At 39.8% G+C, this 15,011-nt stretch overlaps 1 protein-coding gene across 1 annotated transcript in view; it reads right to left on the reverse strand.

The window, feature by feature from the left end:
* stk10 (serine/threonine kinase 10) overlaps nucleotides 1-15,011 on the reverse strand; it is a 49,810-nt gene that overhangs the window by 27,352 nt on the left and 7,447 nt on the right. The window contains exon 2 of the mRNA XM_079565944.1: nucleotides 4,570-4,734. Coding sequence (XP_079422070.1) covers nucleotides 4,570-4,734 — 165 coding nt within the window. The remainder of the gene's footprint in view (nucleotides 1-4,569; nucleotides 4,735-15,011) is intronic.

Below are 15,011 nucleotides of genomic sequence, written 5' to 3' on the forward strand. Positions count from 1 at the left end.
TGTCCTTTTTTCATCACATTTTTGTCTGTCAATTTTTTTGTCCTTTTCTCATCACATTTTTGTCCTTTTTTCATCACATTTTCATCCTTTTTTCATCACATTTTTGTCTCTTTTTTGTCCATTTTTTGTCCATTTTTTCATCACATTTTTGTCTCTTTTTTGTCACATTTTTGTCCTTTTTTCATCACATTTTTGTCTCTTTTTTGTCAATTTTTTGTCCTTTTCTCATCACATTTTTGTCCTTTTTTGTCACTTTTGTCCTTTTTTAATCAAATTCTTGTCTCTTTTTTGTCACATTTCTGTCCTTTTTCATCAAATTTTTGTCCTGTTTTGTCACATTTTTGTCCTTTTTTCGTCACATTTTTGTCTCTTTTTCGTCACTTTTGTCCTTTTTTAATCAAATTCTTGTCTCTTCTCTTTTCTTTTTGTCTCTTTCTCATTACTTTTTGTCTCTTTTATATCACATTTTTGTCTCTTATGTCACATTTTTGTCTCTTTTATGTCACATTTTTGTCTATTTGATGCATTTTCAGCTCGATTTGTCGCTGTTTTGACGCTTTTTTCAATGCCAAACTGGAGAAAATGTGCTCCGCTCAGGTGGGGGTTAAGGGGTTAAGCAGTATTTATAAAGTGTGTGGCTATAAGCAGAGTTTTAGACACTGTCATACACTACGTCAACAGTTGTGAGCAGCGCTAGCAACTGGCTCCGAACACTATCAACAAAGTTATAACACAAAGTTTCCTGGTCAGATTCCAGGTATTGTCTCTACCAAGTACTTTGTAAACAGAACAGAACGTTTTCTCGGCTGCTCAGTGTCTCACTGTCCTTTCTGTCCCTCTGCCGATGTCAGCACGTTGTCACTTTAAAGGCCTCATTTCTCACACCCTTGGACTGAAGCTGCAGAGGCGGCAGCCGGAGATTAAAGAAGCAAAGTCTAGTATTATATTAAGCGTCAATAAAAAACAAAGAGTCAAATAAATGACAGTTTTGAGAGGCAGAAAAGGGCAGTGACACAAGTCCTGTTAAGGCAAGTCCCAGCAGGTAGAAAGGCAAAAATAATGTCGATTTAGGAACAATTGCTGAAGCTTGCAGACATAAATATTAGTTTTTATTAACCTCTTAATCCCCGCCTTAACCAAGCATATTTCCCTAAATCAACTAGAGCCTTACAGCCTATAGGCCAGTGTCACGCCTCATTTGAAAGCCAAGACCTACAAAACTGATATGTAACGGATTTTTCCTTGCGTTGTTTCACATTTCTGTTGGTTTTTTTCACCACTTTTTTGTCGTCTGTTTTGCTGCATTTTTTGCCGAGTTTTCATCCACATTTGCGTCTATTTTTGTCTTTTCAGGAAGCTTTTAGATTTGGTTAAAGTCAAACTGGAGAAGATGTGCTCCGTAAAGGCGAGGGTTAAAAGGTTAATTTAAAGCAGTACTAAGTAACTCATGCCCCTAGAGGCCATAAGCACCACTGCAGGTGTTGCAGCATTTTTTTACTCATTAATTCTCCGTGAGAGTAAATACTACGCTCACAGAAAAGACAAAGGGAGAGAGGGATACTGCATCCAATTACAAAATGGAATTAACTGGTGCTAGCCCGAAGTTAGCTTAGCCCGTTAGCCTGTTAGCCTCTTCTTCGTGTTTCCTTTAGTGTGTATTGCTGGCACCTACCCGCAGGCAGCGAAGTTGCAATTGTGGTTTTCTGGCCAGAGACACCGGGGGAGGTGAAAGACCCCCCAATCATCCCATTATTTATTAAGGTAGACAAGTTACATAGTACTGCTTTAACATTTAGATGCGGAAATACAACATTATATCTGTAAAATTGTGGCAGCGTTTACATTTTTTTTTCATATTTTCCAATATATTTTTTACAAATTGGATAAACTGGACATTTTGGTGACTGTAGGTACAATAGTAAACGTTTTATTGCCACACTATGAAAAAACAAATTTTATTCTAAGTATTCTAAGTATTTTATGCATACAGTATTATGACATATAGTCTTTTATGGCACTTTTCCAATTCTTGCTTTACAATTCCACGTATTACTCATTCACTGCAAACTCAGTAGTGGTGAGTTACATTTATAGCCACAGCTGCCCTGTCTGTTTTGTGCAGATCAGTCTTCACTTCTAGGTAAAAGAACAAAATGGAAGATAAAAAAAACACTGAAAATATGAAAACCTTTGCCTGCAGTGTCTCCGTTTAACAAAATCCAGATGAGCAATATTGTAAAGCGTACTTCAATTAGTTACTGCTTTTTCTTATCTCTGCTGCCCTTTCAAGACAAGCCACAAGAAACTCCTCGTGCGCACATACTTCTGTGTGGTTTTCTGTCCCACATGTCGGTCTAGTTGTAACATGTAACACTAAAATATGGACCACACACGCTCAAATATTCAAAATCTAAACTAAGAAACAACAAAATAAGGAGGAGATGAAATATGTGTTAAGAAACGGAGATTTAAATGAACTATATGTCCTCACATGATTAGTTAGTTTGTTCATGTTCAGATTTGGATTTTAACGTTCTGTACTTGCTATACTACTGAAGCTTGAATGCACAGAGTACAGTAAGGAATAGGCCCAAAACAGTGCACGGTTCCTTTAAAGCAGAACAAACATGCTCTCTCGCTCTCTTAGAAACAGTTGGGTGGGCTCAGGAATGCACCATCCTCGCCCATTCGCCCCGAAACCACCCAGCCCTGACCACGGCCTGCCGGGCTAATTGTACCTAAACATAAAAAATAAAAAAAATACTGTGTGATTTGAAGACTGCAATTTTAAACCTCAAAAAGAGAAGTTTTAATGTAAATAGGTTCAAGTTTAAGAAGCGTTGAGTCATGTGAAATGTATAGAGAAGACACAGGAAACGTGTGGTTTGAGACTAAAAGCGAATTTTTTTTTTTTTATCAGATCAAACAATTTCACGTATGTGGTCTTGACATGAAATAGACAATTTACTTTCCGCATAGACAAATGAGGACACTGTTGAACTGGGAAAGAGACTCCCGGGCACCGCACTTTTGTTTTCACCAATAAATCATATTATTGCACATTCTTTTTGTTATCTCTGTATGTACAAAAAGGCAAGCTTTCAATGCTTGTAATTCAGAAACTAAGTCAGTGGTCATTCATCGTATAATATTGTTGGGAGTCTTCACAAATTATAGCCTACTTTCACAACAGAGACACATTTACCATTTTTAATGGAATAAAAATGTTGTGCAATACTGTATGTTTGTCGTTTAAACAGTCTAGGCCAGGTGTAAGGGGATGTTTTACTGCTCCCACTGACAATTGATCTTCTACATCCTTCAGCTCGTGTCTGTCAAGAGCAGTGTGTCAAGCAGTTGAAGGATTAGCCTAGTGTGCATATTTTGGTTTAATGGAGAGAAACCTAGTTGAATCTGACACGAAGAGAAGATGCAAACTCCACACAGAAGTATCAAGGAATCAAACCAGGGACGTTCTTTCTGCGAGCCGAGAGTGCTACAGTATATATCTATATGTATCTATATGCATTACTGATAGAATATTGTGATAGATATTGCCTGAAAAACATGAGACATGAGAAAACACGTCTTAGTAATAATGAAATCTGAATGAATGAACCACACACAAAATGACAGGCCAAGACAAACACATTGCATTCCTATTAGCCCTCGGTCATTGATTTGCGAGACTCGGAGAGTCCAGCAGCGCGAGGCCTCTGCTGTGTGTCTTGGCCGTGGTCTTGTGGAGTTGAAGACTTTAGTTTGACCCTTTGGGCCGAGGCAGATAACGAAAAATAACTGTGAAACTGATCCTTTGTTTCTGCAGCGAGGAGCAGGGCATTTCTGCAGCATGAGCTCATCTTTAGATTGTGTCACCGCATTCAGAAGATTCTGTCTGTTTCATAAGAGATAAAGTCACAAGAAACAAGACCAAGAGGAGGAAGTGAATGTCCCCTGCACCTCATTCATTTAGTGACAAAGGTTATGCTGTATAGAGAGAGTTAGAGTAACTAAAGTATCAAGTAAGAGGAACGTAACGTTACAAGTAGGAATAATGGTATTTAGTGAATGTAAAACGAGTTTGAATAAGCCAAAAAATGATTAAAGTCTAAAACATTTAAAGATCAATTCATTTACACAAGTCAGCAGAGTCTTTCTCACTGATTTTGTCACAATGAAAAGAGTAAACAAATATTTCACTAAAGTAAGACTGCTGTTTAAGGTCCTCTACCGGATTTTAAAATAATAAAAGCAGAACAATTAAATTCAAAACTCAACTTTCCAAACATGTTCCTGGCTTCCAAATTCTTAACAGAGATGAGTTTATAAGCACAATTTAAATTACAATTAAGTACTACTGGATCAGATACAAGTCACTTGCTCAAATGTGTGGGACATTGTGGCATATAAACATTAGTATGATCATTGCATTTCTGACCTGTCCATGTATTTAGGTATTTGTTTTCATAACACTTAAAATCAGTCTTCTTCACTTGTTCACGCCAAACGTTCAGACAAGATAGGATGTGGTTAACTGCTGTTGCTCAACGTGCAAAGCGTCTGACTTACCCAGAGATTGTTCTCATGATAAAAGGCGTCCAGGAGTTTGACGATGTAGCAATGGTCACATTTGGCTAAAATGTCGATCTCCACCATGTAATCCTCCAGCTCCTCCTCGGACTTTGTCTCTATGACTTTAGCAGCAGCAAGCACTCCGGTCTCTTTGTTTTTGGCCTGGAAAGAAACAGACAAAATATTACTATCACTTTACATTAAAACACATTTCAGGTTTCATCGTTTTTGCTTATTTTTAAAGGATGTTTGCTTTTTTTTGAAGAGGAAGCTGCTGGGTGTTGGTGTCAATGTAGGCCGAAGTACTGTACAGTGCGAAAAAGAGGAACAGACGAGCAACCCAAGGGCATTCAGCACTATTTTGATCTAAATTTTGCAACGTGCTAATTAAGATTACCCAAACTAACATTTCAAAATGAAAGTGGGGAGAGAACCGCCACACCCATATGAAGCAAGCGGGGGAAGAAACGACCACAAACACCATAAAGTGAAGACAGAACTCATGTGCACTAAACTCTAAGCAAACAGTAATGTATACCAGAGGAAAGCATCAAAAAGAATGTAGGCATATTGTGGCTATGTAGCATGATGCAACAGGCTGGGTATCGAGACGGTGAGATTTTACGAGCAAATAAACATTACTCTGTCAGAATGAGGGGTTAGGACGACCATATGTTTAGCGCTATATAGACCCGAGGCCAACAGTTTAATGGAAAACAGGTTTTGGATGTTGTGGCATTCATGAGAGGCTGAAACGTATGGACTGAATTAAGAGTCCTTGTTGTCCGACAGGTGCGCTGGTGATGGTGAAGGGGTTGAATTAAGTGGCATAAAACGATGGAAGTGTTATGAATTAGAAAAAGAAAGCAAAATGGCAGTCAACTTTGTAACAACAAAACAATGAAAAAAGGAGCCAGTAAATGGTTTGTTATAGTTCAAAGTCCTTCCTAAGTTTCCAAAGTCACACGTAGCTTCTCCGAGTTTATGAGCCTGTTTCAGAACTTTCAGGGTCACTTTTCCAAGTTTACAACGTGCTAAAGAAAGACAAGCCAAATTTTGTTCCACTACTCCCATCTCTAATCTCTCATAGGGCCTTTAAAGCAGTACCAAGTAACTCTTGCCCCTAGAGGCCATAAGCGCAACTGCAGGTGTCGTAGCAAGTTACGATTTTTTTAACTTTTTAATTGTCTTGGAGAGTAAATACTACGCTGACAGGAAAGACGAAGGGAGAGAGGGATATTGTGCATCCAATTATACAATGGAAATAATTTTTTTCACTCAAACTTAGCTGTAAATACTGTTTAAAGTGACGTTAGCCCGCAGTTAGCTTTGCCCGTTAGCATGCTAGCTTCTTCTTTGTGATTCCATTAGTGTGTATTGCAAACATGGTTTTCTGGCCAGAGACACCAGGGGGAGATGAAAGACCCTCCAATCATCCCATAAACACTTGTATTACCCCCACAGGGACTACGGAAAGGATTTATTAAGGTAAACACGTTACTTAGTACTGCTTTAAAGCTGTACTGTCTAAAATACTTTTTGTCAACTCGGGTAAAATAGTGAAAGTTGAAGGTAGTAAAGGTAGTAAAATCTCTCAGCTGTTGCCTAAATTTGTTTCTAGCTCTCACAGACCCTCCCATTATTGACTTGACTGAACAAGCCGGATCATCCAAGCCAACACTGTACTAATTTAGCCTCCGACTTCCTCATTCGCGCTGCAAGAAAATCTGCTATATTTAGACACACAGCAGCACACGTGGACCGTTCCTCCTTCACAAATTTCACGTTTGCAATGTAGAGCTGTGGTGCCAAATGAACTTTACTCTACCACGAGACAACTCAAAAGCTTTAAAGTCAATTGGTGTTTGATATAAACGCAAAATAGAAACAAAACAAAAAAACTTTGCAGACCCAGAGCGCATAATCCCAGATACTGTTTCAGCGGCAGACTAAACACAGACTCGCGGTGCTCGCATTTTCGAGGGATTTGGGAAAACATCTGGGTAAACATCAGCAGCTTTGGAGTCAATCCTGCTGTAATGACACAGTGGGGGCATGGTCAGGGTTCAAGTCTACTCTGCTCCTGTCCCCGCCAAGAGTCAACAGGACGTCCCACCTTTCCATCAAACTGACACCACACACAGGACCTACTTTCACCACGGTGTGAATCCTGCAGCTCCGTGCTACTCATCGCACTAGTGTAGCAACGGGCGTACGAAGAAGAATGGCCTAGTCTTTGTGCAGATCTGTACGTTTACTCCATTTGGGCAAAGTGAATCTGGATCTGGTCTTCTTTCCATTCTGACAACTTAAACTCTTCATTATTGATTGATCCCAGTCATTTTCTGACCTCACTGTGCAGCTCAAAAAACTGAGTTCAAACTCCATGGCGGGGGAGACTTTGCCCGCCTTTCGTCCTGAAGAAGAAAACATGGCATGCACACCCTGTAAAACTGCATGGAGTCTAAAGATTAACTGTGAAGTGGCATGCTGCAGTCTGTTAATGGGTTATTTGTTATTTCAGACAAAAAGGGGTATGTTAAAAATGAGTGCCATGTTGCATCACAGAGTACACACATAAAAAGGGAGGCACGGATACGTTTCCCGCTCGATCCAGCTTAAAAATATATCATCTTCGAGCTGCAACTATAACCATTTGCAGCTGGTTTCAGACACTTGCTTATTTCTAACTTTGGCTATATAGTGTCTACTTGCAAACAGCCTTGTGACTTCCGAGAGGCACTTGCATACCTTTCAATGGGGAACAACGCTCAGGAATGCACCGCTGGCCTTCAAACAGAGGCAGTGGATGACAGGCGGGGCTGAGAGGGGCTAGCTTTGTGTGATTCGGGCAGATTTACGACTCAAGTGTTTGTTGTGCATTCATGGGTTGTTTGGATGTCATCACTGTAAGGCGGCAAAGCCAATCGCAAAAGCTAATTGAATGGGAAAATGTAAAAGCTAAGCATCTGGGTTATTAAATTCCCCCCCCCCCCCCGTCTTGTAGGATGTCGTGACGTCATCCGAAACCCGCTGTTGTCAACAGCTGGGGAAGCCGTTACATCAGAGGAGACCCTGTGCTGAAGTGTGCCAGTGTGAGAGTTTATTTGGGCACATTCCAGCGCAAACAAACAGGAAGTAAAGGGAAAACGCCTCATTGTGTCTCACACGTTAGAAGGAGAGGTTAGCGGTTAGCATTTCTAAGAACTTCTTTTTTTCTTCGTTTAGGCAAGACACGATTCTTTTTTACAATCAGCAAACTTTAGGGACTGTGAAATAAATAGCACAATGATGGGAATGATGCTTTACAACCAATGACCAAACAACACATCATTTTGCTGAGACCGAGACTGAAATATTTTGACAATAGAATTCGGGAAATTCTATAGTTACCATGGAGATCCGCCATGTTTGCAACTGTTAGCATACATTTCCAACATTAGCTAAAAAGAGTATAAAAAGTAGAGAAAAAAGCTGTGGAACAACAATGGTAAATACATCTAGCACACTGTGGTGTCCAAGTGTTTAAAATGTGAATAATAAGTATAAGTACTCTAGTACTTTTAAAATCTCCATTAGTTTATTATTGCTGCTAATCCCATGATGCTTAGCGGTATGACATCACATTCCCGAACTCTATAGCGAGCGGAGCATCTCAATGGGAAACGCCACTGACAAATACTTCGAGTGTGCACCAAAACTGCAATTTATAAATGCAAACAACACTAGAGGTTGACTGATATATCGGCCGATACATCATATTTGGGGAGGTTATAATATTGGCCAATCTGATAGACTTTGGAACTGCATTGGAACGAGCGAAGGTTCGTTTTAACCTCGCGCAAAATGCTGCGGCTAGAAACAGTATGCTAATGCTAACGGTAGCTAATCAAAGATGGGACAGAAACTATGATTGAATCACCGAAAGTAATAAAATAAAATGCTGGAGCGGCCAAGTGTTCATGTTTTTACAAGATTGTAGACTAGGCATTTGGAAAAATCTGCCAAACATATCGGTCGAAACTATCGGCCTAGCGTATCGTCATCTCCCAATAAAAATCCTCCAGAAACGGCATTGCCCTTAGAAAAACCCATATCGGTCGACCTCTAGGAAAAAAGAAAAAGAAAAAAAAAACACTAAGAAAAAAGTTGTCCATTGCCTGTGTACATACAAAAGGGAGCAACTTTTATCTTTTCTTGCGTAGTACGAGTTGGGTGCAACCTCTACTTTTGTTTATTTACGCTGAGCGGTTTCGAGTCTCTGAGCGGACGTCCCGACAAAATCATATGATCCCAACGACTTGATTACACCCTGGAGCCGACCCACAGGAAAACATCCCCAAACTCACCCACCGACTTTGACCATGGTGCCAAAAAAACACTGCCAAAAATAAAAGGGCACACAATAAACTCTCATTACAAATACGTAAAGAAGTCACAAGTCTGATCAAAAAAAGAAAAATACTTGAGAGAGGAGAGACAGAGTAGCCACAGTAGTAGGTTTCTTTTTTTTTTTTGTTAAGGTCTGTTGTCGTGGAGACCAGAGAGACTGCGGGGGCCTGGTCTCGCCTCACTTCACTAAAAACCTTGCTCAGATTTGGCACTTTGCCTCTTCATCAGTGACTGGGCTTCTTAAGAAAAGGTTAAGTGCAGCGGGATCACACAGCACAACAGAAACACACACCGCTAATGCAGGCCTAAGTACTCTGACCGACCGACCGACCGGGCATCTGAGCGGGAACCAGCATCGATTTGCTAAACAAACAACGCCGCTAATACAAGCTGTTGAATGTGAGTCAGTAATACACGAAAACACTCCTGAAAGACCGTATTAAGATGATTTTGTGCGTAACTAAAGCCATCTGCTGCTTCTACAAGTGTATACTTCACTGTGATTGGATAAATGAGTCAGTCAAGACGAGTCTCGCCAAATTTGGCTTCAAACTGGCAGTGAATCTGAAAAATTGTCGCATTGCTTCACCATTTTTACTGTGTAGGTTGATCCCAAATGCCAAAATTGTGATTTAAAACATACTGAGCTGCAATTTTGGCTGGGATTAGCAACTTTTTTTTTTTTTTTTTTTGCTGGAGGGTTGCCTGTTTTGTCCGGTTCCCTTTCCACCGTTTGATGAGATGCTTGAAAATCTTCAGAATTTAGATACAGTGTGTGCTGATTTCCTTTCACATTTGTGGCATTGAAGTAGGGCATCAAAATTGGAAATGAAATATATTTGACTTGCTTCTGCCTGTATTAACCCTGATGTATCTCACCAGGCAAAGGGTGCCAAAAATGAAGGCCTTAAATGTCATCAATAAGCATTCATTTTGATTCACACCACCAATAAATCTTAATTCATTGAAAAATTATGAAGTTTTTACTGTATTAGTTCTTTGAAAATACAAAATATATGGTTTGAATCATGTTCAGTCGCAGTTTTGGTTGAAATTGAACTGAAAAGTTGTCAGTTTGGTCCAGTTCTCTCTCCCTTGTTTCATGCGATGTTTGCAAGTCTTGAGAAATTAAAAATGCGCAGATTTATATATTTTTTCCGCCATGTGTGGCATAAAAATATAGTATTCGGACATTGAAGATGGCACTGAAGAGCATTAGATTGGACTTGTTTCTACCTATATAAACACTGAGTATAAACCCTGCCTGTTTTATATTGCTTTGCTTTTGTTTTGGTACTGTGGAGCTGCGTGTAGGAGTGGTCCATATCGTATCGCGATACCATTTTTTCATATCGTTGTAATTTTTTATATCGCTGTGGACACGATATAATTTATGTTGCGGTCAGCTCCATCAGAGCAGCAAACACTCTGTAGAACATGGGGACAGTCAAATACATCGTTATCATGATATTTCTTTTTATATCGTGATATAGATTTTAGGCCATATCGTCCTGCTCTAGTTGCGTGTGTATTTTGTTTTGTCTTTTTTTGTAAAAATGTCTTCTTCTTTTTTTTTTATCGCCAAAGACCCAATACAGACTTCAAAAGGCACTTCAACCTATGGTCTGAGAAAAACATCCCGTGCTTTCGCCTTGCACACAAGCACAAAGAAAATGGCTTTGCAAAAAGGTCAGTAAGGGTCATTTCATTTTCATTTTCCAATGGGATTTGGGGGGGAAAAAGACATTCCAATGAGAGTCTTTCAACATTTGTTTGTTCTTTTACCAATAAACATCTATAAAAGCCATCTAAAGCTTAAATGCTCAGGTCTCCAACACCTTTGCACGTTTCAACACTAGGTTCACCTAATCTACAGCTCAAATACAAGAGTATTATGTATTATTAATCCATTATAAATGTTCAAACTCGCACACCAAACCAGGGCACTTAGTCAATGTTCTGACAGAAAGAGATTCATGAAACAGGCTTGTGATAGTTTTTAATGCATTCTTTTTACAAATTACGCACAATATTGTGAGTAGCGTCTGCTTCGAAACCATTCAGTCCAACACAATTGTCGCCTTTCACTGAATTGGGTCCTCCCCATCTGCCCCCAAAAGATTCATCACCCATCTGTCTTCGCTCTGTCCTCCTGGAGTCACGGCCGTAAAGCTAACAACCTGCCGTTCAGGGAGAGTCCGAGAGACGCCCAAAGAGACACATGTTATTGACCCCATTTATATGTGTGTGTGTGTGTGTGTGTGTGTGTGGGGGGCAAATAGACTGTGTGCAGGGCCAGGGCAACATCCTCAGATTGGTATGCTCTGGCACTTTCCTTTGAAACTTTATCAATGTGGAAATAAGGACACTTTTACTGCGTCTGTGTTGACTGAGGGATGAATGAGCACTTGTGTTGTGACTAGGTGTGTTCGAACGAGCGGAGATGTTGCACAATCATTTCCCCCCCTTGCGTTTTGTACATTTGAACATCTCAAACATATCCAACCCTTCAAGGACAAACCAGCGTTTCTTTTTTTTTTTTTTCCAAAGAGTGAGAATTGAAAATAACACTTTTGAAATGAGCCGAGTGACCCCCCGGGGCGGCGAGTCCCGTGGTCTCCCAAGTTCAACCACCTCCAGGTTGAATAAACTCGCCCCCTCCGCTCGCGTTTACAGTCGCCTTTTTGCACGCGCTGTACTCCCCACCGAGGAATGTGCGTGCAGTGACCTGACAACTTTGACCTCCCAGATCCTGTGAGGTCATCTGAACCCCGTGTGATCAACAGCAGTATGCAAAGACAGAAGCTGAGGAAGGAGAACGCTACACAACTATGGAGGAGATACAATCAGAAGAGCAGGTTAGGCAGGTTTAAAAAGATCATTTCTCAGATAAACTGACCATTCGAGCTTTTTACCATGTTGTTTGACCAGAGTTGTGAGTTTTGACCATGTTGTTTGACCAGAGTTGTGAGTTTTGTTTCTTTCTTTGATCTTTTTTCCATTAAATAAACATGGGTATGTGAATGCGTGGTCAATCCTCTCAAAACAATATGAAATCTGCGGCCTTCAATGCTAAATGCATGAACTCGTTTTGTCCTAGATACTGTGACCCTTGTTCGATGTGCAGATATTTCCTGAGCCAAACAAACCAGCTCGACACTTTCTGGCACAAAGGGACATAAGACCGCTCCTACAAAGGCGACGCAGGCTTCTTTTCAGTTCGGTGTTTGAGCAGTGTATTTGCTGAATGTAACGAGTGGAAAGCCCTTAACCCCCTGTGTACGCCACACTTCAGGGAAATGATTCTTTGAGGATGTGAAAGTTCAACTCTGCAAACCACTCGGCTCTGAAAACCTCAAAAGGGCAGTAACTGTAAAGTCAGACGAAACGAGACTAAATGAATGAATGAGTTACATGGCAGACGGCATCGTGAGCTGCTCTCGTCTGCGATTGTTCAAAGAGACAATCGTAGCTATGATCAAAGTTTTGTCGTAGCAGCTTTAGGCTTCAGGAGGCGTGTGTTTACATGCATGTGAACGGGGTTATTTTTGTGGAAAAGTTCAGGGAAAGTCCTGGTTCATGTTGAAAATTCTCTATTATGAGCAATGCAATAAAATGCACAATGTTAGAAAAATAATAATAACCATCTCAAATATTGTTAAACACAGTACTTCTTATATTACATTGGTTATGTCTTGTTTAACAATTGTTTATAAGTTAGAAAGACACTAGGTACAACAAAGGTTTCTTTAAACACCTATTTAGTAGGGCTGAACGATATGGACAAAATTTCATATCTCGATATTCATGCCAGATATCCCGATATCGATACGATACAACTATGGGTTAGGTTGAAAACTAGGAATTTCTCAGAAAAATACAATCATAATACAAAACAGTGCAGTTTTATTGATGAAAATCCTTGTCGTTTATATCTTGCTTTTTGATTTTAATATTTTTTATGTTCATATCTCGATATCAATATGAAAATGATACATTTTTCTTTTGCGACATTGATATCTTGAATGTTCATATCTCGATATCGCTACGATAACGATATATCTTTCAGACTACCTAGGTGTTTAAACAAACTTTCGTCATACCTCGTGTCTTTGTTGTTGTTTATGAACAAAGACTTTGAAAACAAGACTTGGGTGCACCATGAAACTTTTTACGTACGAAAAAAAAATTGACATTAGTGCATATTTGACCTTTCAGTGACCCAGCGACTGTACGAGTGGTTAGCTTAGTGCCTATACTTTCCATCCTGGTGACTCCTATAATGCTTCAGGATCTTTATTTTAGTTTTTTTTTTTAGGGTTTCTCGTAGGTTTTCCAACTGGAATGTAAATTATGCAGCAAATCAGCAGTGAAAACCTAAATAGGTATTAATATCAACTTTTTTTGCTTCATAAAAACTTGCATAGTGAAGCTATAATTATCAAATCAGGACCAAAATAAGGCTAGAATGGAAGTAAAAGTCATGGCTAAAACTGGACCTTTGTGCATTCAATTACCGTGCTTTTCCTTTTCAAACTGTGTTACCAAAAAGGTGTAAATGTTAGTCAGATGGAAGACCTTATAGGGATAAAGTGGTTTCCTGTGATACAGATATTACGCCACCTTCCTGTATATTGTACTAACGATGATTTGAGTCTTTTTTTCTCCTTGGTCACGTTGACATAATGCTAGTGCACATTGAACCAATACAATGACCGAAAAGCAGCTGCATCAAGGTTACCTGCAACTCCCTCCAGCTAACAATGTCTTTCCTGTCAACGGGCCGCAATACTCCTGCGCCCTTGACTTTGTCTTTGCCGCCTCGTATTTTTTCCCCGCAACACAAAAGCTCCATGTGTCAGCACAGCAACACCAATGTCGTCACTGCTATAGAGGGACTCCCAGCCGCACGCCCCCTGCATGGGCCTTATCAGTCACACAGGTCCAGCTGCTACAGGAGATTAGACACAGGCATCGACGAAGGCTAACGGCGACTTCAACCCGAGGGAGCCGGCCAATCAGCTTTCTTATTGGGTGACTAGCGGCTGCGGAGTCCCCTCCCCTCGAACTGTGAGGAAGCATTTGATTAAGCCAAAGAGAGTTTTCCATTTGATTATTATCCTCCTCATAATTCTAGGATTGTAACTATGCACCAAATTAAAAAATGTCCCTTATTGGGTTTTTTTCTTGATCCTGGAAACAAAAGTTGGATCTAAACGCGATGATGTTGAAATAGGCCAAGGTTCACTCTTAGTAAAGTAATAATCGCAAAAAGAAAGGAAAATACTTTAAAATACTATCAAACAGTATGCATTAGGGCTGCACATTATCTCGCAAAAAAAAAAAATGCGGTGATGCAATATCGGTATCCCACAATATATTGCATCATCACTAAAGTCTTCATCTGACTGAGCTCAACACATTTTTTTTGTAAACTCAGCCAAAAACAAACAATGGACTGAACTTATAAATGTGCAAACATTTTGTTTTAGCTTAACATTGACTATTTTTGTTCAGTTTTAGTCTTGTTTTGGTCCTGATGTAGTCTTTCTTTGAGTCTTCTTTTGACACAAGTTGCCGAGAAACTAGTTACTTATCCAGCATTACCCAAACCTTCTTGAAGGCCTCATTTGAAAGCGAAGACCTACAAAACTGATCGAAGCTATTTTTGTTGCGTTATCGCCACATTAATGCCACATTTTTGTCAGTTTATTGTTGCGTTTGTCGCTTTTGGTTCTTTTTTTCTTATTGTCTTATTGCTGCTCTTCCATCACGTTATTGTACATTTTTTTACGTGCTTTTTTTCAATTGCTAATTTGTTGCTTTTTGTTGCGTTTTTTGTTTACAGCTTATAGGCCAGTGCAATGCCTCATTTGAAAGCTAAGACCTTGTAGTTTCTGAAAATATGTGTAAGATCTGTGTGGGTAAAACATAACTGACATGGCAGGTACAGTAAGTTGTTATTAGAATGGAACATATCGTGTTGAAATGGTTTAGTGAAATATCACAATAATTTCGTTATCGCAATATTGCACAGCCGTATCGCA

Source organism: Gobius niger, assembly GCF_951799975.1.
Source record: "Gobius niger genome assembly, chromosome: 11".
Classification (NCBI taxonomy): domain Eukaryota; kingdom Metazoa; phylum Chordata; class Actinopteri; order Gobiiformes; family Gobiidae; genus Gobius; species Gobius niger.